Consider the following 25,056-nt stretch of genomic DNA (forward strand, 5'->3'; position numbering starts at 1 on the left):
CCCTCTTCTTTTTTTGCTACCAGCACTCCTTTTGTTATGCTTCATGTCTTCTTCTTCTGCTCCTGGCTTCTCAGCACCCTCCTCTTGATCAGAATTAGAATCATCATCAGAATCATCTATAAGCTCATCAATTTGTTCTCCAGATTTACTTATCTTCCCTTTACCTTCTTTGTTGCAAACAAACTGAACATTTCTACCTCTTCGGTAAATGTTGATATGGGTGATGTGGTTGTCTTGATTGAGAAGCCAATTCTTTTAGCATATGAATTGTAGCACTCTTTTACTTCTAATAGAATGTTGAATGTAATTTCATTGTGTAGCACATAAGATGCAGACACACTTTTGCCTCAGTAGCTTCTGAAAAAAGACCTTCTGTACCAGTTTGACCACCAACCAATTATGTGGTATGAACAACTTGCTGAATTTCTTCTAAGTATGTCTTTTCAAGTGACATCCTAACCTATGAAACGCTAGGAGCATCTCGCTGCTCAACAGGATCCACCTAAATGTAAAAGGTTGGATTGTTTGTAGTCGTATCTACGTTAGCTCCAAAATGAAGTCAAAGTCAACATCATGGGGTGGTTTATTCAGATCCATCTTATATCGCTTCTTTTTTTTCATGCATGGATATGAAAAAAAAAACAGAATTGAATGACATATGTACAACATTATCACACTCATATGTTTGTTTTTTTAACAAAAAATTATGTTAGTCATGCCATACTATTAACATTTGTGCATTTGTGTGGGAACGATATGCTACAGAAATACTAAATTTTGTATTCCTTTTTATTTTTATAGGTAGCACTTTGTGTTTCATGCAAAGCAACAGCCGACAATAAGGTAATTCTAGTGTTTAAATCAGATCTGTTGTGCTCTTTTCACTTAGAGATATTGTTGTGCTATCTACGAATGCATACTTATGGTATCTGTTAGGCAAATCTACTTATTCAGACATGCTAATTAAATATTTAGAGAATCAAAATTTAATAATTAACAAGTATAAACTAACAGAGATTAGCCTGATTTAGTAATTGTTCGGGTTATTAAAATTGGAGTATAGGTTGTTTCTTTCATCTGCTCATCTATCCCCTATGGCTACTGCTCTAGAGGAAGTAAAATGGACAAACAATCAACTTCAAGACTTGAAACTTCTCTACTACTGCTTGCATTCACTGTCAAGCAAATTTGGTGATCGAGTTAGCCTACTTAAGTGATTTGGAGAAGCATATTTTTGTGAACTAATAAGCATTTCTGTCAAATATATAGTAGAAAGTAAATAAATAGGTAGATTGCAAAGTTAATTGCTCAAACACCTTTCTTTTTCTTTGTTTGCAATGCAAGTACTCAAATGGTCACTGCAATGCTTGTTGTATATGCATTCTGCAACAGAAGAAGAATCTACTCATTTGGGATCAAGAAAATTGTGCAGATTCACAACGATATGGATGCATAATTTTTCTCACCTTATTTGGTTATATTTGCATTTTTGTAGTTCAAACTCTATTACGTGATTTGTGCATTTGCTTTATCATGTAGTTCACACTATAATGCTATGTGAAGTAGAGGTTAGGTATGTGAATATGTGTAGATATAATGGTCAGAAATTTGTGAGGCGGCTTTTTGAACTTGTGCCCAGATTTATGTGTTATGAAAACTTTCATGTTAATCTATCATGCATATGAATTGGGACAAATTACCTTGATAAAGAGATGAAAAGTAGATCTACAGTATTAATGTGATGTGTTGATATAGAAGTAGATTTTATATTGATATATGATTCATAGCACTAGGGATCAAAACTAGCAACATCTTACTATATCCAAATTGGTATAGACGTTCTTATATAGGTAATTTTTCTATCTATTTTCATATATGCATTCTTTTAGTAAATTTATGTTCAGATCTACAATTTATCAACATTATGAGCTCTTTTTTCCAGAAAAAAAAGGAAGATCAGATGGGCAAAAGGGGCGGAGGAAGGTTCTAAATGCATACCTATTTTTTCTTCGTAGTGAAGAATTTTTGCTTCTTCCTAGTGTGCAGCAATGGCGATCTCGAAATCAGAGTCACCTCTGTGTCTTGCTCCAGGAGGTGGCATGTGAGGTTGGGAGACGTGCGGTGTTGGGAGTTGTGGTGGGCCTGTGACCTGTGTTGATTAGCGCACTTCACGCGCGGGCGTCATTGTGCTTTCGCACGGGTTGCTACTCTGGGTAGATGGCCTGATTAGGAAGGCTCTTAATCAGGCTTTTTCCTAATGAGGGGTGTGCGGGGGACGCACATTTGGATGCACGTTCAGGCGTTAACCGCTCTCTTTTTATTTTTATATTTTTTAAATAAAAATAGCAAATCTAGACTAAGGATATGTCATCTGGTCAACGAACGACATATCGATATGGCCTGCTAGCATGAACAAACATGACTACCTATTGTTTGCTTAATTAACATAGGTACCAGTCAAAATCAATTGACTAACTACGTATCATTTGTTCAGTGGACGCTAGGTACCCATCAAAATCAATTGACCTAAGTCTCAGCCCAAACAATTCGTCTAAGTCTCCGAGTTATCTAGAAACTAGCTTGACCATTCATTATGGTATGTCTTTCAAAACATCAAATAAGTCGGTTTTTATTGCCATATGCTTGTTGACTATCATTTTAATTCATCTCATATCAATTAAAATTGATCATAGCGTAGTTGTTTAAGGATCTTTTAGACTCGCAATAGACGCTCAAACTTTACTAAATTAAATAAAAATAATACATATATACATAAATACATTTAGTGTTCAAAATTGTACCCGCGTCTCATATTTACTCTCGAAAAATTCATCTCCCAGTTTGGATTCATCAAGCTTCTGCACGTCGCTAAACCCAGATAAAAAAGATTCTAGATAAAAGCTTATGGTAAGAAGTACACGTGTAAAAAACAGCATCTTTGCTCGCAGAATCTGGAATGTTCCGGACCAAAGCGAGCTACAGAGCACCAGAGCTTGTGGTGGTCGAGTTGGTTTCGGTCTTCTCGGCACAGTCGTTGACACGCAGCTTAGGAGGGCAAGAAACTTAACCAACAAGCTAAGAGAGGTTCGGTGTGGCGCAAAGGGACAACGCCGCCAACTCGGCCAACTGCGTCACCTGACACGGACGCCCCTCCTGTCCCAGGGGCAAAACCGCAATTTTCCCCCTCCCCACCGGATCCTCTGCGCCCACCGCTACGGCACCCGACGCGCCTCTTGTTCCCAGCGCCCGGGGGCGACGGCCACTCGGATCGCGAAACGTGTGGGCCGCAGCTTTGACAGCGTGCCGCCTCGCCGCGGAAGATCCCAGTATGCTGACGCGGACCTCGCTTTCTGTGGGTGGCGGCTACGCGACGGCGAGCCCCGCCCCGTCTCCACTGGTCGTGGCCCACTGACGCGGGGGACCCCACATGTCCTGGGAACGGGTGTGGGAAAGATCCGGTTGGTGGAGGGCGATGCCCACGTGTTCGCCGCTGCGTCCGCAGAGGTCGGTGCGGATCCGAATCAGCTGCCATTACTTGAGTGGCAAGTTGCCCAAAATGCCCTCGGAGGACTGGTCACGCGAGGTGCTTTTGGGAACGGCGTCCTCCTGCTGTCCACGGAGAAATTCTATAGTGTAACCGTTGATTTGTGTAATTAATCAATAAAAATACTATATTAAAAGTTGTAAAAATTCTAATAAAATATAATAATATAAATTATGCTACCATCTATCATCTTACAAATTTTAAGCTCAAAAATAACTTATACAAGGAGAAACAAAATTCATCTTTTTATTTCTCTCTGTACAATTTAGGGGCTGTTTGGTAGAGCTCTGATTTTGTGGTGAAAGTAGGGTGGAAGTGATTTTGTGATGAAAATAATTCTATTTGTAAAATCGTTTGATATGCTAGTGGTGGAAGTGATTCCTGAAAGAATATTATGTTGAAATCGAGGAGAATCAGCCGAGAATCAGGTGGAAGTTAGATTTTTCAGCTCCCACCTTACAATACAAATCGTGAAGTGATTCCCGTTCGAAATCCGCTCCCAAGCAGAGCGTTTGGCAGCGCGGGAGCTGATTCCCGCGCGGAATCACTCCACGGAGCGTTACCAAACGGGGCCTTATTGTTTGAGCTCAAATTTTACGAGATGTTAGATTATAGCATACTCTACATTATCATTTTTTGTTGAAATTTTTTACAGCTCCTAACATAGGGTTTTGGTTGGTTAGTTATATAAATTGATTTGTGTAACGGCTACATAGTAGAAATTTTTCTGCCCACGATATACCGTAAGATTCGATTCCTTACATGCATGTTCATGTAAAGAGTAGATTTAGCTCCGACGACCGATCCAAAGGTGGTACCTAGTAATACCATAAACCCCCCTCATCTATGTCACTACATTTTTTAATCTGTTTCATTCGTACCATCCATCGCCATCTTCTTTTTTACTGTGTCATTTACTTTTTTCTTATTTTCCTGAAACACCCTCCTGGCCCGTCTCGATCTTCATTGAGGTGATGAGGGTGGTGCTCCGCGACATAGAAGCCCTCGCGGTCGGACTTTGCTGGAACCACACACACCGCGGAGGTTGAGCGTAAGGCAGAGCGCGATGCTCGGCGGCCCCTGTGACGGCAAGGAGAGGAAAAGAACGTCGTGAGAAGAGGGGTAGTAGAAACTGTCATGGATGCAAAAGCAGAGCTGGGCGGAGTAGAATCACATCTAGAGGAAAATTGCTAATTCGATTACATTTCCTTCCCTTAGTTTCTCTTCTCTATTTTCCTTCATTTGTTGATTCGATTTGATTCCTGGCAAGGGATTCACTCTTTCTCTCTTGCAATCCATCAACTCTGATTCTGGTTTCCTCTTCTGATTTTGACCTTGCATCAATTTTCATCTTTAGTTTTGATTCTTATTCTAGAGAATGGTCTTCGTTAGATCAGGAGCAGCACTAACAATAGTAGATGATGTGGGGCATAGGCGAATATGGGAACACATGGTGCAGAAAAGCGACGCACACGGAGAACCAAAGGAGACAAACTTGATCTGGACGATTGGGTCACAGTCTCGAAGGCCTTTGCAACGGCCAGGATCCCGTCATGTGGCTGGCGACCTTGGATGGCGTTAGGCTATCTGATTTGGGGGCCGACGACTGGAGAGTAGGGTAATGGTTGGATTTGGGCAGTGGCAGGAGGGAATAGATGTGAATTGGGGGATCTCATACCAAGTAAACGATGATTGCGTGGGAGGTGACGGTTGATGATATGGATGAAACAAATTTGAAAGAGCAGTGACATGGATGGAAGGGGCAAGATTTTGATGGTATTATCGAGTATCACTCTTGGTTTGGTGGTATGAATGAAATTTACTATCCCAACATTGCCCCCTTATCTTTGCTTTCGTGGACTGATGCTTCTAAAGATGCCTTATGTGTCTCACGCTCAGCATAGAACATGAGTAATATTTCATTGGCATTGAGTCTGAGTTTGATGGTAGCTTAGATGATGCCCTCTTCTACTTGCTACTGACAGAGGATGCAAACGGGATTCAAAATCAACTTCACTCAATTTATGTTCTTGTTAGGGCGCTTTTTTGTGTGTGGGTTAATCTAGTCAGCTGTACTTGCATCCTTATCTGTTGCGGTTGATAGCTTTATTTTCCATAATACCACTAACATATTTCACATGCTTAATTCACTATGTAGTTTTTGATTTTATCTGTTCGAAAATCCAAACAACTCACCCTACTTTTAGCAGTAAACCTAGGACAAATTAAAAAAAAACTACTTTCCTCATTTGCTTAATGGCAATTTGGTTATATAAAGAAATAAAATATTTGGAATGGTTTTTTTCTCCACCTAAGTAGAAACCAAAGCATTTGCTATGCATTCCCTTTCAATGTTAGAGACACTTCTCCTTTAATGTAACTTTCCATTTCTTTATTTCACGAATTTGAGCGCTTACCCAATAAGTGACTGGTGAATACGAATTCATCTTCCTCCTCTCCTTCTTTCTCAGCTCTAGTAACTTTTTTCCTCCTCAGCGTATCTCTACCACTTTCCTTGCCCAACAAACCACATTCATGTTGTTCGCTCATCCTGTTGCCATCATCTCTCTATTCCCTCTTGCCTACATTACTCTCTCTCTCTCTAATACCGTCACCATCCCCCTCTATTTCCCATAATTGAAGCCAATACCAATTATCACCACAGATGATCCATTGTTGCCCCTTCCTCTAAAGTCTAAAGCCTCTGTAGCGGTAGACCCTGAATCTAATCCAAGTTCTGAATACAAGATCTTGTGCTATATTTTGTAATTGTTCATTACTGTAGTTACATAGCTATTAAACATTTACTTGACAACGAAAATGGATGAAAAGAAAGTTCGTATTGAACTCAGAGTTTCTATTTTACTTTCATTGGCTTAATGTTTCTTAATATCCATCCCATCAAGGGTACTTATGGTTTTGAATGTAGCACGGTCTTCGATAATATTTTTAAATAGAATATATTCATTTAATCAAATAAATTTATAATATTCTGAAATATTTTTAGAGATAAATCTACATATATATTTTTTATGTTTAAAACTAAATATTTTAAAAATTATTGGTGGTTAAAATTTTAACTAAATTTTATTGAAAATATTGTATATTTAGCATCGAAAGGAGTATATGTTTTGATTGTTACATCAATTACATGTGTTTTGCTCGGTATCGACTATCGAGATGCCTGTGATTTCTGGCTCTGTGTCGTCGCCACAGGCCTACGTACAGCGACGGCCGTGCCTCGCACCTCCTCTCTCCTACACAACCAGCACGGATCGGACACGGATCCTCTGCAGTGGCTACTGGCAACTGCAGAGAGCTACAATGTTCGGCATTAGGAGTACTCCACAGCCCTTGATTTGGAGATGGATGAACCGGATCAATCGCTACAGTACCTGGTGCTAAAGTACAGATTCGCGCTACAGCACAATAGCACACTGTGGGTACAGTAATCCGCAGTAAACAGTAATAAATTAATGCAGAGAACTGTAGCAGCAGACTCATATTACTGTGTAAAATAGTAATCCTCTGTATTAATCATCATTAATGCAGAGGATCCGTGTCCGCACGGATCGCACTACCGCCGTACAGGCGGCACGACGGGCACTGCTGAGTGGCAAATTCGTAGATATCTTGCGGAAGCAGGTCCGGTAGATGGAGCAATTTGCTTTCCACGCCGGACTCCCTTGCGGCCAGCCACCTTTCCTTCCTCCTTCCGCTACTTTCGCTTCCGATCACCAAAAAGACCTTTCTTTTCCGGTGCTCTGCTGCACTGGGGCGCCCGTCTCTAAAAGCCTTGGTCGACGCCGACGCCGCGCACGGGAGCACCAGAGCCTCAGCCAAGGAAGTAGAGGTGCGGAGGGACAGGGAGGGAGCGGTGCGGTGGCAGATGAAGAAGTGCGCGTCGGAGCTGGAGCTGGAGGCCTTCATCAGCGGCCCGGAGGGCGCCGCCGCGCAGGTGCCGTTCGGCGCTGAGGGTGTGTTCCCCGCCGGAGGGGGCGACCTCTCTTGCTTCAGCTTCGCGGACTCGGTGAGTAGAAAGCAGAGGAGACTGACGTTGTGTGAATTGAGTCAAGGCATCGGACGTGTTTAAATTTCAGTGATCTAGTGATTATAAGTTGGTGCTGCAGAATTCGTTTATGCATACTTTATAGTACTTGACTTTTATCTCTTGTTGCATGTGAATCAGAGAAGTTGTTTCAGGTGAATTTTCATTGGCACATCTCTTGCCGCCAATTTTGTGCAGCCCCTTTTTTCGTTGATCCTAGCTGATCTCTGCCTAGTTAATTTCCTTTTGGTAACAACATGCTTAACATCCTTAAAGATTTCAATACTTTGATACAAAGTAGTTATTGGATTCTATCATTCTATGGACAGTGAAAGAAAAGCAGGATGCTAAACATAATTCCCATGACAAGACTGTAAGAACTAAGTATTTTATTCTGAATTTTGCGTGCCTCTTTAGTATGGAATCCACTATAGCTTAAAGCACCTGAATCTCTAGGTTTCGAAGAACGCAAAATAGCAACATAGAGTGCACTTCGGATTGTGGTACACATTGACATGCGTGTTAGCGTGTATGATGATGACTCCACTAAGTTTGCCTTTTGTTTTGTCCGAGCAGAACACCTTCAATGGAAGCATTCCCAACCACCTATGGTCCCATAACCACAACGTGAGGCATCCTGCAGTCTCCACGACAATCGAGTCGCAGTCATCAATCTGTGGTACTGCCTCAAACACTTCCTCTTCCACATTTTCCGTCAGTTCGTAAGACTGCTACCAGTAGTGCAAAGCAAGAAAATGATTCAGAACTGTATGCAATGCCTTTTCTGCTAGACTGCATGATGAAGCACCTAACTTTTAGTGCCTACTTGTCTCTTCAGATCATTTGCTATAACTTAGATCTTGGACGATTGACTAGTTAAAAAGAAAGGTTTTGAACAATTGGAGATTTTGGTGATAGGCCAGTGACAAGTAGCAATGTTGCAACAGAGAAATCGGACTTAAATAATTATAGGACACAATAATAAGTTCTTTCACTATTCCAGCTCACACCCCATTTCAATTATTGGCAGCGGCAGCAAGTCCAATATCAGCGACCAACCTAAATCTGAAAGAGAGTCAAACTCTGGGCTCAAGTGGTTCAGATTCTGACAGCGAATCATTGTTCGATACCGAGGGCGGTCCATGCGAGCAGAGCAAAAACCCACTGGACGTGAAGAGAATGAGACGGTATACCAAGAACATGAACACTGTTATCTCCATCCTTTTGTTATTCATTATTTGCATTCTGTAATCATATCTACAAGCAGAACATACAATTGATTTTTTTTCCTGCAATGAATGTTGAAGAAAAAGCTTATATAGGAGACTAGGATAACCCAAATTGATTGCCTCAAATCACAGCATGGTGTCCAATCGTGAGTCTGCTCGACGGTCGAGGAAGAGGAAGCAAGCGCACTTAACTGACCTCGAGACACAGGTAAACAGTACAATGTATACAATTGTGTTGGTTTTTCATAATGTTGTTGCAAATGGTGAGCAAGCTTATACGCTAATCTGAACTGAAAACCCAGCACAATTGGTGGTGGTTCCTTGAGTTCATTCTGACTTACAAGCTATGTCCTTGGAAACAGGTTGAGCAGCTCCAGGGCGAAAATGCGTCACTCTTCAAGCAGCTGACAGACTCCAGCCAGCAATTCACGACCGCTGTCACGGACAACAGGATCTTGAAATCGGATGTCGAGGCCCTCAGGGTCAAGGTGACCATCTCGATCACCTCTCTCATTCCAGTGCTTGATTGTTCATCACAGAACCGTGGTGACCGATCCCATTCCTGTGCTCTGAATTCTGAAACCGATCCGTACGTCGCCGCCGTGCAGGTGAAGATGGCAGAGAACATGGTAGCGCTCCGCGCGCAGTCGTGCGGGTTGGGCAGCCTAGGGATCTCGCCGGTGCTGAACCCGCGGCAGGCGTGCCGTGGCCTCGACGTGCTCGCCGGCCTGGACTTCCCCGGCGACGACGGGTGCTTCTCGGGGCTGTCCCCGACGGAGCAGGTCCAGAACTCGCCGTTGCAGAGCATGGAGAACCGGATGGCCAGCGAGGTCACCAGCTGCGGCGGCTCCGGCGTCAACGTCTGGGGGTTGGACTCCCACTCCCACGGCGGTTTGTCCAAGTGAAGAAGCTGAATCGTGCGTGGCACCGGCACTGGCAGCTACTCTTCTATGCATAGATTATAGCTACGGAGCTGCAAACTTATGTGAGCTGCTGCTGAGTTTAGCTGAAGTGGTGAACTGAACGGACTTGAGTTTTTCAGAGTCCTCGTCTCGGTATATTGCCTAGTTCTGTAATACAATTGACTAGCTACATATATGCTCCTATATGCTAAGAGACTAAACTCCAAAGCATCATTGGTGCTGTGGTTTTATATCATCACAATATGCTCTCTTCTAATCTGATAGCATTAGGTGTTCTGAACTTCTGACTGCTAATCTTGTCTTCTGATTCATCTAACAACCAGGGGCACATCTATGGTGAGTGACCACAGTTATCTAGCATCCTATTCTGAACATTTCATATCAGTAAAAACTGTCATCAATGAATAGGAGCACAGAGCTTGACTAATTTGTTTGCAGTATTTACATTGTTGTTTGATGGCTGAAGCAGGCTCTGATTGCTTCAAGTAATTGTGAAGGGAAAACTAAAGATCACCCTTTGAATTTTGATCTGATCTTCAAATTTTACTATAAACTATAAAATCAGATATATTTCACACTGAACTTTACAATATTACTCAAATTTCATCATGAACTATAAATTATATATTTTTAACCTAAACTTTATAATATCACTCAAATAACATACTAGCCGGTTTTGGAGGATGGTTTTGCCTATGTGGTGGGTATGCTGATATGGCTGATTTGGTCCAGTTCATTATCCACCTCACGAAGATGTGGCAGCACAGACCATAGTGGCAATCCGTGTTAGCTCAACTAGATGTCGAATGATGATGAAACAATATGATTGAGTCAATACATGGTAAAACCATTTGAAAAAAAAGAAGAATAAAAACAAGATTAAGTGACATATAGCACAGACCCTGGCGGCAGCACGTGTTAGCTCACCTAGACGTTTAATGGTGATAACTGATAAAGCAACATGACCGAGTTAATACATGGCAAAACTATTTGGAAAAAAGAAGAATAAAAACAAGATTAAGTGACATATAGCATAGACTCTGGCGACAGCCCGTGTTAGCTCAGCTAAACGTCGAATGATGATGAAGCAATATGGTCGAGTCAATATATGGTAAAATCACTTGAAAAAAAGAAGAATAAAAACAAGATTAAGTGACATGTCAGTTCGCATGGCTTAATCACCGATGCAGACTTGTATCATAGGTAAAACCACCATCTAAAACCGGATAGGGTATTATTTGAGTGGTATTATAAATTTAGGGTGAAATATATTTGATTTCATAGTTTTGTGTGAAATTTGAGTGGTATTGTAAAGTTCGTGGTCAAATATATCTGGTTGAAATTTGAAGATCAAATCAAAGTTCAGAGGTGATATGTAGTTCTCCCAATTGTGAATTAGGAATTGTGGATTTTGTATAAATTTACAGATTTACAGCACATCTTACAGGTTACAACGGCAGGATTTAGTTTTGGATGGACTCCCCGCGCGTTCCCGCCACCTCTGTCTCCCGTTCCCTCGCTTCCATCTCCACCAACAGCTCGTCGTACGCAGCGACGGCCATGCCGCCGGCCTCAGCAATGGCCGCCAGTGCGCCCGCGAGCCCGACACAGACCTTCTTCTTCCCCTCCTCCTCGTTCAACCACTCCTCGCCGCTCCGCTGCCTTTTCGCGGCCGACGCGATGGCGGCCGCCTCGGCCGTTACCGCGTCCACGGCCCTGGTCGCCGCCTCCACGTCCACGGACTCCACCGCGCGCGCCCAGGCGACGATCAGGCGCGGCATGTCCTCGCCGTCCTTGACGCTACTCCGCGCCCAGCCCCAGAGCGCGGCCGCGTACGCGCGCTGCGACTCGGCCCAGGCCTCCAGCGCCGCGCGCCAGCCGCGGAGCTCCGCGCCGAGCGCGCCCGCGGCCGCAGCCGCGCGCGTCGGGCCCGGAGGCGGCGGCGGGCCCCTAATACGTCCATCGCCGCCCGGATCCGGCCTAGTGGCTGCGGCGGCGGCGGCCGAGGATGACAGCAGCGCGCTGGCCTCGTCGGCCGTGCGCTTCATCACCCGGTGCGCGTCGGCGATCACTCTCCACATCCTTGCCAACCTGAATAACGAACAAAAAGGAATCATAAATTGGTTGAAAAAACGCCATGATTTTCTCTTTCCTCTACAATAATTGGGTTCAATGGCGCTGTTCTTGCAAGATCGAGCACGTACCCTCGGACGAGCTGCGTGAGCTGCGGCAGGAGCTCGTCGTCGCGCACCGCGGCGATCCTCCTCGACACGGCGTCGACGGAGGTGAGGGAGATGTTCAGCTTGGTCCGGAGGTCCCTGATGGCGGCCCTCGTCCTCTCGATGGCGAACGGCTCGGCGCCATTGGCGTCCTGGCTCCTCAGCAGCGCGCATTTCTTCTCGTAGGCCAGACGAACTCGCTCCCCTGCCTTTCGTTGACGCCAGGAAATTTTCAGCTCATTAATTTCAGCGCATGAGTTGAATCGAAGAATGCACGTACCCTGACTTCCTCGTACAGCCTCTTCTCCCACTCGTAGAGCCTGTCAAGGCTCTCCTTGTGGCTCTGGAAGAGCTCGAATGGCTCCGGCGGGACCTCGGCTGCGCCTTGCTCGTCGCCGTCACCCCTCGGAGCTGGTGGTTGAACTGTCTCGAAGATACCAATGGTCAATGCAACGGTTCTTAATGCCCTAGCTCGCTGCTGAAGAAGCACATCTCCTTGACAGCAATGGAATCTCCCAAGGGAACTTTGCGATGCAGAGAAAGAGCACGTACCTCTCCTCTTGTAGGGGACTACCTCCAGCAACACCGACACCTCATTGGCAGTGTCAACAATCTTCATGAAATGGCCCTGGATGTCCCTCATGGCCTCCGCCATGCTCGTCGGGGGCCGGTCAACGTACACGGTGAAGCCGGGAGTGCCATGCTGCTCAACCTCGGCACTTGCTAGCACTCTCAGCTCATTGTTCACATGACCCACCACCTTCTCCTCTGCCTCCCTTGGAGGCACCATCTCCGGTGCTGCCTGCTCAGCTTTCTCCTCTTCTTCCTCGGCTTCCCCTTCTCGGTCATCATCGTCACCGCTCTCTTCCTCCAGCTCCGGTATCTGCTCATCCTCTTGATCAGCTTTCGCCCCTTCGACACCATAATTCGCGTACTCACAATGATCGGTCAGTGAAGAGAAAGGGTCCCAAAAGAAGTCCCATCTTGGCGGCTGCGGCGATATCGGTGTGTCATTCATCGAATCAATGGACGAAGGGTGGAAAAAATGGTGATCCAGCCCGAAGAATCTATCGATCGTGGCGGTTTCAGCGGCTTCAGGCTCCCATTGCTCCAGCGGATGCACCGGAGCCCCGCCGGGTGTCAGGCAGTTGATGACGAGAACTTTATCAGGCGAGCCCGGGTGATGCACGCACGATGACTCCTGCAGGAAGTAGAGGTGCTCGTCCTCGGCGTAGTAGTAGAAGAGCGCGAGCGAGACGCGGCGGAGCGACTGGACGTAGGCGACGTGGGAGGAGGCCAGGAGGCTCCGCTGCGCGATCGCCTTCTTGACGAAGCTCTTCCGGTTGTGGCAGGCCCTCACGGCGGCCTCCTCGTCCAGCTTCGACGAGGAGCAGCCCATTGCAGCAGCCTGCTCCTCCTGAATTGGAGCAGGAACAAGAGGAGAAAGTGTCAGTAATGGTGGTTTTCTTTTCGTATCTGATGCATACGGATCAAGTATTTGGGTCAATTGGGAAAGGGTTAAGATGCTTGGTTTGTGTTGGGTTCTGGAAGACAAGAACATTTCTTGGGCGAGGTAACTGAAAGTGCTTGCTTATCAAGAGCTCTTTTCTGACTTGTGCATTGTGAACAATGCAAGTTTTACCAGATTCTAAACTTCACTGATGAGGCAGGGAAACGAAAAGAACTCCTAAGCTTCAAGGAATCTTAATGTCACTGCCTTCATACTGCTACCTTCCTTGTATGCTCTGTGCATTAGTATGAAGATGTCAAGAAAAAGAAAGATGAGGTAGATGATTTTGGTGAATTTCAATCGGTGCGCTTCCAACGAATCAGGAGACCAAGTTATCAAGGAAAAAAGGAAAGAGGTATTTTATCAGATTTTGATAAAATCAAAGTTTCGAAACATTCTGAACCCTTTATTAAAAAAGGTAAAATTCTGAACCAAATGCTTCAGCTCGAATCTAGATGTCTGTTTTGAATAAATTTATGGCATGAAGAAATAGAAATCAATTTTGTTGATGATTAGTAAACCGACCGGTAAATACTTATTTAATAAATAGGGATACTTGTTGGCCACATAAGCGTATCGAAGATAGAGACACGGATTTTTATATAGATTCATGTCTATGTTAATCATACGTCCTACATTGGCTTAATTAATTCTCATGAGCGGGGGTATGTATGTCTAGTCCTAAAGATCTTGACAGATTTTTCCACTCTGTTTAGAAGAGGGTTGTTGGTATATGATATGAATTTGATCTTGTTCCAACTCACCTAGCCAAGTAACTCTTTTGCCTAACCATATTCCTCCTAGTCGGGAACTCATCCGACTACATACATATAGTCGCTCGAGAAAGCTCTTTGAATAAAAAAAGTTATGAGGCGACCGAGTTGGGAAAATTCTTCCAACCACGAGAGCCAAAAGATTGCATCCTCCTTTCCTTCATCTCAATGCTGCATTGATTAGACACCCACCAGAGCATCTCGGAAGCCGAAACATGATGGTCGCAATTAAGATGCGCTTTGGCGCCCGCTGAGCTATCTTGGAAGTTGAGACGTTGCAGATGCCGTTAATGCTAAATGGTGCTGCCACCATCCATCAACCAAACAATTGCAAGATGCCTATAAACGGTGAGCCCCTGCGCGTTTCCCGTAAACTCACATTCCTACTTTCTTTGTACTCGGGCCAAAAACCATCTTCTTCCACCTTCAATCCTCAACCTCTTCGCCATGTATTCCCCTTCATCGTCATTCTCTTGAGAGCTTTGATTCATCCTTCTCAGATCTCCTCCATCGTCTCCGATAGGCCCTCTACTTCTGTCATCGACTTCTCTATCCGATGCTCCTCCTCCCCTGTTGGCCTCTCTAGTGAAAGCTCCGGAGGTCATCTTCATCTCCTCTGACGAAGAGAAGGTAGCAGAGGCATTGAAAAATATCACCAACAGCGAAGCAGTGACTTTCTGATTGGTCAGATCTCTCTGACCCTAGAGATCCAGCTCCGTACGAGGAGGAAATCAATTAGGACCTCCTCTAGAAGGAGGCCGAAGAGGAAGAAAGAGAAGAGCAGAGCACCAAGGAGTTCTTCGCCGCCCCTTAGTCCTCCTCCGATGATGATGATGTTGGCAACTACGGCACGACCAACAACTTCATCTTCATCAATTGCACCAAAGGGAATAGAAGGTTTAGGTTAATTTAGATTAGGCATAGTTGATCCGAGTCGCTAGGATTAGGACTCAAGGATCCTTTGTGGTGTAAAGGAACACCTTCTTTTGATATAATATATATGTATCCAGTCTTAATGGAAATTCTTATCTTAAAATTTTCTAAATCATGTATTTTACTGGGATCTTTCCTCTCAACTAGATTCATCCGGTCAGGAAATAGTCCTCGACCAACTCATACCCCTTCTAATCAAGGGAACCCCATCTAATTGAACAGGACAAAGTTCCAATCAACAACCCATCCAATTAATAAATCCAATATGAGAAACCCACATGACCAGGGAAGCCTTCCGATCTCAACGGCACTTGAGTGCTATTCACCTGTATTGTCACCATCCTAGAGTGACATTGCATTCAAAACACACTACCATAAAAAAGGAGAGAGAAAAATTCAGCATCTCATATTTCAAAGCGCAAATGTTATTTTTAACGCAAGCGCGGCAATCATGGCGTCACATTTGAAGATGTTGCCAACCCACTCACTATATAACCGAGCGTGGTATCTGGTCATTAGCCTCTGCACCCTCACGTTCTTCCGAATCCTTCTCCGCCAAGCGAGAAAAATCTCCTCCTTTCTTCAACCCATAGCTTCCAAAAACCCAGCCATTGCTTCCGCTCTCGATGGATGGAAAAAAATCAAAGGTGATCGATGCCCTCATCAACAAGCTAGCAACAGAGGGCTTTCTTGCCCCCCCGAAGCCTGATTTTTTGGAGATCAATAGACGAGGAGAATTTTCCCACCCCGAACACTAAGGAAATCATGGTGTTTGAGGAATTCACACATTGCGGGTTTTGGCTCCTGGCCTTGGAATTCCTATTGAATTTTCTTTCCTTTTACGGTGTAAGTCTTATTCACCTCAACCCCAATTCCTTCACAATGCTAAGCATTTTTGTCCACCTCTATGGTGCATTCGTTGGGGTGAGGATTGTGCTGCCCTTGTTATACTATTTTGGAGTATTAGGATCCAGCACGGCGACGGGGGTAGATGAGTGGTCGGTGTTATGGAGCAGGCGTGCAGGAAGCTGGCTTCATGTGGAGGAGGAGGGGTGGCCGACGCTGCGAAAACCGAGGTTGGGAGATCTCGCGAGGTGAATAGTGTCGAGCGGTGGCCGAGGTCGGGAGATTCGATGGGGGTGGACGGCGTCGGGCAGAGTAGGTGCACAGAGAGGCTGGGCGGAGCGGTGATCACTAAGGAGGACGAGCGGTTGTGCGGGGTCGAGGGCAGGGCGACAGGGGCACCCGGCTCCACACAACAATAGATGACGCGCTACGGCCTCACAGAGGGTAGCGGAGCAGGAGATGGCGTCGAGCAGAGGAGCATCGATGGTCGGGTGGCAACCAGGGGGCTAGATTTGGCACCAAGGTGAACTAAGGTGGGCGGCGGCCGTGCTGGAGGGAGATCCGAGAGTAGAGTGGGTTGGCGTGCTGATGGAGTGCGAATGATGTGCGGATGGGGGTAGCCGGATCCAATGATTTCAGCGCGAGCGCAGCAGGGGCGAACGACGATACTTGATGGAGGGCGATGTGTGGCGTGCGGAAGATAGCAGTAGGGGAAGGCACACATGAGTGATAGGGATTTGATACCAAAGATGATATGGTTAGGTTGATTGGATCAATAGGGATAACCGGTGGTGCATACTCGCTCTATTAAGAAGGCTCCGAGTAGCTAATTTACATGTACTAAACTTATTAATTCATTGCTTTCTTACAATGGGTGATACACCCTCCTTTATATAGGAGTCAGTCCTAACAATCTAAATTAATCAATCTTATCTTTAAGACTAACTAATATATCTTATCTCTAACTAATCTAATCTGCTCTCTAATCTTATCTCTAACTCAACGCTACTGTAATGCACAGCTACAGTACCAACCAAACTTAACTTAAAGTAACAAACTATATGTCTATCTAATTTGATTCTCCTCCGGCCTAAGATACTCTCCATAACATCCTAAGAACCAAGCTACGGAGCTCTCAAAACACACTAAGAATCAACTAAAACACAACAAAAACAAAACATGACAAAGGTCGGAGCAAAACGCCACACAAACAACAAAAACTCTCAATCTAATAGGGGTCTGGTCTAACCTCATGGAAGTGGTGGTATAACCTCAACTCACCAGAGCCAAACTCATAAAAGAAGGTGGTACCGATCTAACCTCAACACATCAGAGTTGAACTCATCTCGCATACACCACTCACACTTAAACCAAATCTCAACTAACTACACTTGTTGCCAATTACTCGTCACATTTTGTTAGATCTATCCATGATCGCATACCATGCATTGATTCTTTTGTTTGGAATATTAACCTAATGTGAACTCATGTAAGTTGTTGAATTTTGGCATGGTACATATGCAAAAGCATTTGCATGTAAGTTGTTGAATTTTGGCATGGTACATATGCAAAAGCATTTTGCAACTGTACAAAGGTGATTTGTGTAAGAAGATTATTTGGCACATAATATTTTTCGAGCAATGCTGCCTCAACAAAAATGGCATGGATTTCAGAATCCTGCAGTTGCAGGGTACCAAATTGGATTTTGGTGAGCGCAAGTTGAAACCACACTAATATTCCAATCAGGAACTCTTTAGGCATATTCTTGTGAAACATGGACTGTTGTCATTGCTAAGTCAAATCGAAATTTTTAGGTGATATTTTGTCGTAATACATAAGATTTCATTCAAAGGAATAACATGACAGTTTATGTGGATGTAAAATTTCTCATGCAAAGATCATCTTTGAGAAAGTTGGAACCAAATAAAATAAAATAAAATTTGAAGGGAAAACGAGGCATATCTCACATATTCATATGGGGGCATATTGCTAACAAAAGCATCAACCGCTCATGTTGTCATATAGAAGAAACCATGAAAGCTAAAAGTACAAGTAAAATAAGGCAATCTTTGTAGCCATTTAGCGACTCATATTGCTTATGTGTGTGTGTGTGTGTGCGCGCGCGTGCGCGCGCGCGCAGAATGCACCATGTGTCTAGATCACAGAAACAGAAGCTGCAAATTGAGATGACAGGCATTTTTTTATGTACTCATTGAAGCTTCATTCATCTTCAATATGCTTTGTTGGTGACCTAACATAGGTCTAAAAATTCAGGATCGTCTCTAGACGACCATGCGTGAAACGAGGTGGATAGCGGAATGAAACCAAGGATGGCTTGCCAGAACATTGTTGGTCTTTCGCTGGCTGGCAGGTGTGCGTTTCAGAGAGAGCCATGTGAAGCTTTGTTGTTAGTCACAATTGTTGTTGTTTAGTGACTCTTGGCGTTGTTTCTGGCAAGGTTTTTTGTAACTCATATATTAAAACATCATAAACATAGTATAAAGTTAAGGGAATAAAATCCCCCATTACGGGAGTGTAGCACCCTAGCTACTGTAAGCAACATTAGCAGTACATGATGAGGATATAGATAGTTGTGATGGTGATATACGGCTAGCGATAATCCATCTTTGGCTAGATTATATATGTTTATGCAAATTTTGTCTAGCCGTCTTGTTGATTGTTGATGGCATAGGGTAGTGCAACAAGGCAAAGCGTTGTAGTTAACCTCTGAGTTGGTACCTTGCATCAATGGCCGATGTCTTCAACGAGAACCGACAGTAGAGGCAGCTTGTAACTGTAAGGCTCCTAGAATACCGTAACATTGACATCTTGGGGCCTCTTCTATGCTTGTGATTGACCTCCTGATGGTCCTTTCGGCTATTTCCTCAGACTATGCACCTGAGGTTGGAGCTCGTTGAGCCATGGATATGTGATGAGCTTCACCGGGCTCAATGAAAGTTCGTTGCTGTCGATAAATCTGGGGTTCAATGATGGTAACCTGATGAACACCGGTGATCACTATAATGTGATGAACACTAGTGATACACCAGATTGAAAGCAATCCATGACCACTTTTGAAAGGTCCATTATCTCGCAAAGGACCTCTTGCGTCTCCAGCAGTAGAGACTAAACGGAGATTAGAGAAGCAGATTTATAGATTGCACTAAAACTCCATGCATGAAGTCATGGACGGTTGAAGTGGATGATGACGAGGATGGTAGTAGTGAGGTGGTGGGTGGCGGTGAGTACATCAGGCCGTGGTGGTGGGTTGCCACGCAAGAGGCGAGACACCTCCGTAGGAAACAACAACAATGACTTCAAATCCAATGCCAATGGTAGATTTGGCACTGGAGTCCCTAAATTGGACCACCAAAAAGGTTGTCAGCGATGATCTCCTTGGCGGGGAAGACGATTTTGATCATGTGTTAGGGGTACGAACCCCAATGAGGTCACCACTGTTGGGGCCCTGGAGTGGTCGTTGGCTCCTGGTGCCCCGGCTAGGAGCTTGTCTTCCTCTTGCAGTCGTTGAGGCTTCGACCCATGAAGCAATCACAAAAGTGGTGGTGCCAGAGGACGCATCCCGTAGAGCCACGTCTGTTGCTAACTGTGGGATGCGGCGATGACAGCCTGCCGCTCTTAAAAAATGAACGAGCTCACTAAAGTGGTATGATGTCTTCCTCAAGAACCACAACCAGATCTAGCAATGAGCTCACTAAAGAGGAGGATGAGGGAGATGGACGACATTGACGTTCAAAGGAGTGTCAGGAAGTGGAGCGAGGATGCCCGTGGCTGAAACCACACCATGGATGAAGGGGAGCCACCACAAAGGGGTGATAATCCACTTGGGGAACCTTATTTAGAGGCTACTAGGTACTAGACTAAATAGATCTACGAGGTCGAGGGCTTCCCACTCCCTCTCACTACCGATGAGGTTGTCAGAGGGGAGGAAGGAGGGGTCAAGGTCCAGTGGCGGACCTTAGTGGAGGCCAGACTGGGCCGTGGCCCCCTAGTTTTTTTGTTAGTACCTAGCCAATTTGTCCCATGTACTGCAAGTGGCCCTTCCTACTTCAGCCACAGGCCCATGCTGCGTATTCGTAATCTAGCAAGCACCAGCAAATACCAAAGTGCAGCAGTTGACAGGACAGGCGAGGCCGTGAGGGTGTTCCACCGGGCGACTCGACAGGATCGCAGGAGTTCCATTGGGCGACACCGCCCGAAGTTGTCACGTCCCAAAAATGCTAATTTTGTAATTAAGCATGCACGATTGTTATCGCATGTGCTTACACGTGTTTGCCTATCAAAGACTAGTTAAACATGTTTCAAATACCTTAGAGATGGTTTAGAGCACTTTGGAGAATCCCTAAATACTTTAGAGAAGGAAAAGAATAGAAGGAGGTTAATGAAGGGAGACTTAAGAAAAATTTCAGCAGAAGAACCCCCCAGCGGTTTGATCGGGGTTACCCGCGATCTGACCGTCAGGTACGCTACCACGTGGATTTCTCGCGGTCCGACCGGAGCCAGTCGCTATCTGACCCCCAGCACACAGATGCTCGACTTAAGGTGGTAGATTGCCTCTCTCTCTCACACACACACTATCTCATTTGCTCTCTCACCCCCACCCACTCCCTCTCCCTCACGTGCTCTCTCTTTCTCTCTTGCTCTCCCAACTGAAGGTGGTTTTCCCCGTCGAGCCCGAGCTCCTCGGCAACGTCTTCTTCCTCCTCAAGTCGTCCACCACCTCTCCGATGGTGATTTCGAGCTCCGACCATTCCCCAACCTCCACGACCGAACCACGGGCTTGCTAGATCATGGTGAGCACCCTAAAACCCCTCCCATTCCTTCCTCATGGCTATATTGACCGGATTTGAGCTCACCAAGCTCAATAATGGCCTCCACCACCATTAGAGGCAATAGCTGAGTTTCGGTTGTTTTTGGCGTGTGCATGTTATCCTACGCGGTAGAGGAGGTTAAGATGACACTTTAGGTTCAAAATCCTCACCCAAAAGCCACTATAATTATCACCGGTGAGCTCACCAAGTTCCCTTGGTTGAGCACAGCGGTCTGACCGTATTTTATAGTGGTCTGACCGCCGTTCCAGTAGTCGGACCGCCTCCGGGCCGGTCTGACCGTCAGACCCCAAATCTCTCTGCACGGTAGCGGTCTGACAGTGTTTTTCCACAGTCTGACCGCCACTCACGGCGGTCTGACCTCCCCTATTGGTGGTCTGATCGTGGTCAACTCAGACAGTACCGTTTCAGCGCAGTTCACTGTTTGCTGAAACTTGTAAAATCCATAATAAATTCTCCGTAGTTCCAAAAATTATGAAACTAATTTTTTTGGTTTCATAATACCCTAACTTTCCTGTTAAAAATATCCCCATCCATGAAGTAATTAATTAAATTTCTGAGATAAATTAATTAGGTTGAGGCTTCATTAATTCACCGTTAATTATTTACAAGTTAAAAAATTGTGAAATCAATTTTTGCAAGTCTTCTTATGACTTGTTCTATCTAGGAAAAATATTTTCATGCATTATATGGCATATTTTATGGCATTTTCTTATATGCGTGTTCTAGCATACATATTTACACTTCATTCATACTCATCATTGGACGTGCTCTCCCATTTAGTGAACGAAGAACCGAAGTGTGACACGGGTGTGAGCAAAGGTGGCAGCAAGCTCCCACATTTCTGTGAATCCTGTGTGGGGAGTGTTAGGCAAACCCAAGTGCAACAAGACAAGCAACTAAGCATATTGCACCTTTGTTCAATTGAATGAAGTCTAAAATTGATGAACTATGCTTATGTATGTTTGCATGTGTCAAGTCGAGATTGGGTACAAATGGGTAGATTCTATATTGAATGTATTACTTACCTTGATTTGTTGTTCATCCTTTCCTTGTCATCTTGAGTATGTTATCATTTCCTTGTTACCTTGAGTATGTTACTGATGTCTAGGTTACAAGTCAAATCGAAATGCTTAGCAATGCATAGATCATTCGGTAGAAGTCGAGCGGTGAATTGTTTAATCGTTCACGAGCATAGATGATACTTACTTTCATAATGATCACAATGTTGGATAGGGGTTGATGATGGTTGGATGAGTGGTGAGTATGAGACGAGATGTGGCCGGTGATAGGGGTGTTATCTGCTCCGGAGGAAAGTCCTGGGGGTAGGACGGGAGAGGAACCCGGACACCGTAGACCGCTTGCGTTGTTTAAGCACCGATCGTTGGTGTAGTCGGCTTTAGAACTTACCTTACTCACCACATGTCGATCTAATATTAAGGCGAGCCGAATACCTCTGTAGCTGTGATCATTTGGGCGTGAACATCGATGGTGTGAGCAGGCGGGCTTGTAAGAGGTGCTAGTTTGCTCCGGGAGTAGTTCTAGTACCTCCGCGCCGAGCGATGTATGATCCAAATAGTTATGGTTTATTAGGAAAGGTTGACATGTGTACCCCTTATATGGACATGTGTGGTCATGTAAGCCGTATGGTCCTTAAGTCGTGTGGATCCAGGAGTATCCCCTGCAGGGTGTAAAAATATTTCAAAATGTCACGCTCTCGGTCATGATCATGCTTCTATACATTTGCATCGGTCATAGATTTTTCGCTTGTGGTTGATGGTTGGATATGTGGGAGATGGTTGAGGTTGTCTTTGTTACATATATGTTCAATGTTTCCAGTTATTTATGTTCAGTTGGTTATGATCGGGTAGAATTATGTTGTTGTTGGTTAAGTTAGTTGCTCATATCTATGTATTTAGATTGCTTACCGCTTATGTTTAACTTAACCATGTGATTTTTTCTTGCTAATAGCTCAAAGCATAATCCTTGGAGTCGAGCTATGTATATGCGTTCCTTATGGTTTAAGTCTTGTGAGTACATTCGTACTTATGCCTGCATTTTTAAGTGCTGCCGGTGAGGAAGGGCAGGTATTTGGCTACTTCATGCCTGCTGATTAGGGTGACGGGTAAGAGTAGTTCATCCTACTCTCGGAGGTCGTGCTTTTAGGGTGGAGCCTAAGGGTATGCGGCTCCACTCTCTTTTGTTGTATAGGTTTATGTTTCCACTACGTAGATGTTGTTGTCTTTTGGTTGTAAATTGGTGCAAATGGTTGCATGGCTAAAGGCTTGTAATATAAATGTTAATTACTCGCTCTTTATTAATCTATGTTGTGATGTGTTATGTTGGAAAGGCACGTGTTTCGATTTGGGCACAAAACACGTGTCGGGACTACCAGGATAGTATTCTGATTAATTATCGAAGTTGTGATTATGAACAATGATCCTCTTGGTGATTAATTAGAATTCTATTTGGACGGTTCCTCTCAGTTGTCGAGCGCTAGCACCACCACCCTATTCCGGTGTCCCCGTCGCAGAACATGTCGGGGAACCCACACGACCACATGGGTGGATGGTGAAGCCCCACTCGTCGAAGAACGCTGACCCGAGCATGTCCTCTAGCGACTGCCGCACCGCCTGTAGCGTCAGGAAGTCCACGGGGTCAGGGATACCCGTCGTCAGCCGCGGCGCCACGATTGTCAAGATGACGCATGCCACGACCGCCTAGGTGAGAATGTGAGATATTCTAAATTAAATTCGATTGTGTATTTGTGTATGCTACAAGTAACTCCCAATTACATTTTTAAAGCAGGTAATCAATCATGACTAAGGGGAAGACCATTGATGCAATTTACAAAAGAAAAGGATCTGAACAAGTTGATGAAGACCCTGCTCCTGCAACTCATCCTCAAGATGAAGCACAACAGAGAACAATTGAACAAGAACAAGTCATATTCAGAGGTGTTGAATTCTTGGAGAGGGATCAAGCATTGCACCCACAAATTTGGCAATATCCTCTGGACCACAAGGCCATCAACGTCGCTTTCGATACAATTGGTTCAGTCAATTCCCAGCATGGTTGGAGTACTCAGAGAGAAGATCGGGCATATTGTTTGTTTTGCTTTGTCTCCAGCAAAAACAGAAACAAACGAGGTGGTTCTGATGTGTTTACAGTACATGGCTTTAATAGCTAGAAGAGAGTAAAGGACACGAGAAAGTGTGCATTTTTAATCCATGTAGGTTCTAATCCTTGTTCAGAACACAACAATGCAGTGATGGAATGCCAACTTTTACTCAACCAGTCGTGTCATATAGAAAATGTCACAGAGGTGAAGTCTAAGAAAGAAATCGTTTGCGGCTCAAAACATCAATTGCAGTTGTTAAGTGGCTTGCATTTCAATCATGTGCTTTTAGGGGTCATGATGAGACAGCTGAGTTAAGGAATAAAGGGAACTGTTTTGAATTAATTGAGCTTCTTGCAGAATTCAATCCTGAAATTACTGCAGTTGTGTTGCAAAATTCCCCGTACAACTCAAAGTATACATATCCATAAATTCAGAAAGAGATTTTAAGTATTTTTGCTAGTAAAGTTAGGAAGCATATTTGAGAGGAAAAGGATTCTAAGTTTGCTATTTTGGTAGATGAGACATGTGATGTTGCAAAGAGAAAGCAAATGACAGTAGTTTTCAAGTTTGTTGAAAAAGATGGCATTTTGCAAGAGAGGTTCTTTGACTTCATTCATGTCAGCAACACCAAAGTGGCAACACTTAAACAGGAATTGTCCTTTTTGTATTATCCAACCACTCTTTGATGTTCAGAACCTTCGTGACCAAGGATATGACGAAGCTAGTAATATGAATAGGGATTTGAATGGATTGCAAGCTCTTTTTCTTAGAGAATGTCCTTATGCATATTATGTTCACTACAACTTGCTTTAGTTGCAGCAACTAAGGATGTTGTTGTTGTTGCACAGTTTTTTCAAAAGCTGAGATTTATTGTCAACACTGTTGACTCCTCTTCTAAGCACCATGATGAGCTCCGCGATGCATAATTGGTTGAACTAGCATGTTTATTAGCTATTGACGAACTTGAAACAGGTCAAGGGGTAAATCGTATATGCACATTGAAACGTCCAGGCAATACTAGGTGTGGTTATCATTTTGGTTATATTTCGAGCCTTATGCATAT

At 44.5% G+C, this 25,056-nt stretch overlaps 2 protein-coding genes across 2 annotated transcripts; one reads left to right on the top strand and one right to left on the bottom strand.

The window, feature by feature from the left end:
- Nucleotides 1-7,180: 7,180 nt before the first annotated feature.
- Nucleotides 7,181-9,979, top strand: LOC133918461 (bZIP transcription factor RISBZ4-like). Its single transcript, XM_062362345.1, has 6 exons — nt 7,181-7,574; nt 8,169-8,271; nt 8,623-8,779; nt 8,954-9,029; nt 9,184-9,309; nt 9,430-9,979. The coding sequence occupies exons 1-6, from the start codon at nt 7,434-7,436 to the stop codon at nt 9,724-9,726; spliced, it is 900 nt and encodes a 299-aa protein (XP_062218329.1). The 5' UTR covers nt 7,181-7,433; the 3' UTR covers nt 9,727-9,979.
- A 1,205-nt stretch (nt 9,980-11,184) lies between these two features.
- LOC133918462 (protein ALTERED PHOSPHATE STARVATION RESPONSE 1-like) lies at nt 11,185-13,530 on the bottom strand. The gene is made up of 4 exons (XM_062362346.1): nt 12,516-13,530; nt 12,244-12,386; nt 11,944-12,172; nt 11,185-11,908 (listed from the first exon to the last, which is right to left on the bottom strand). Exons 1-4 carry the CDS (start codon nt 13,522-13,524, stop codon nt 11,208-11,210), a joined length of 2,082 nt encoding a protein of 693 aa, XP_062218330.1. The 5' UTR covers nt 13,525-13,530; the 3' UTR covers nt 11,185-11,207.
- Between the last annotated feature and the right edge of the window lie 11,526 nt (nt 13,531-25,056).

Source organism: Phragmites australis, chromosome 5 (assembly GCF_958298935.1).
Source record: "Phragmites australis chromosome 5, lpPhrAust1.1, whole genome shotgun sequence".
Taxonomy (NCBI): domain Eukaryota; kingdom Viridiplantae; phylum Streptophyta; class Magnoliopsida; order Poales; family Poaceae; genus Phragmites; species Phragmites australis.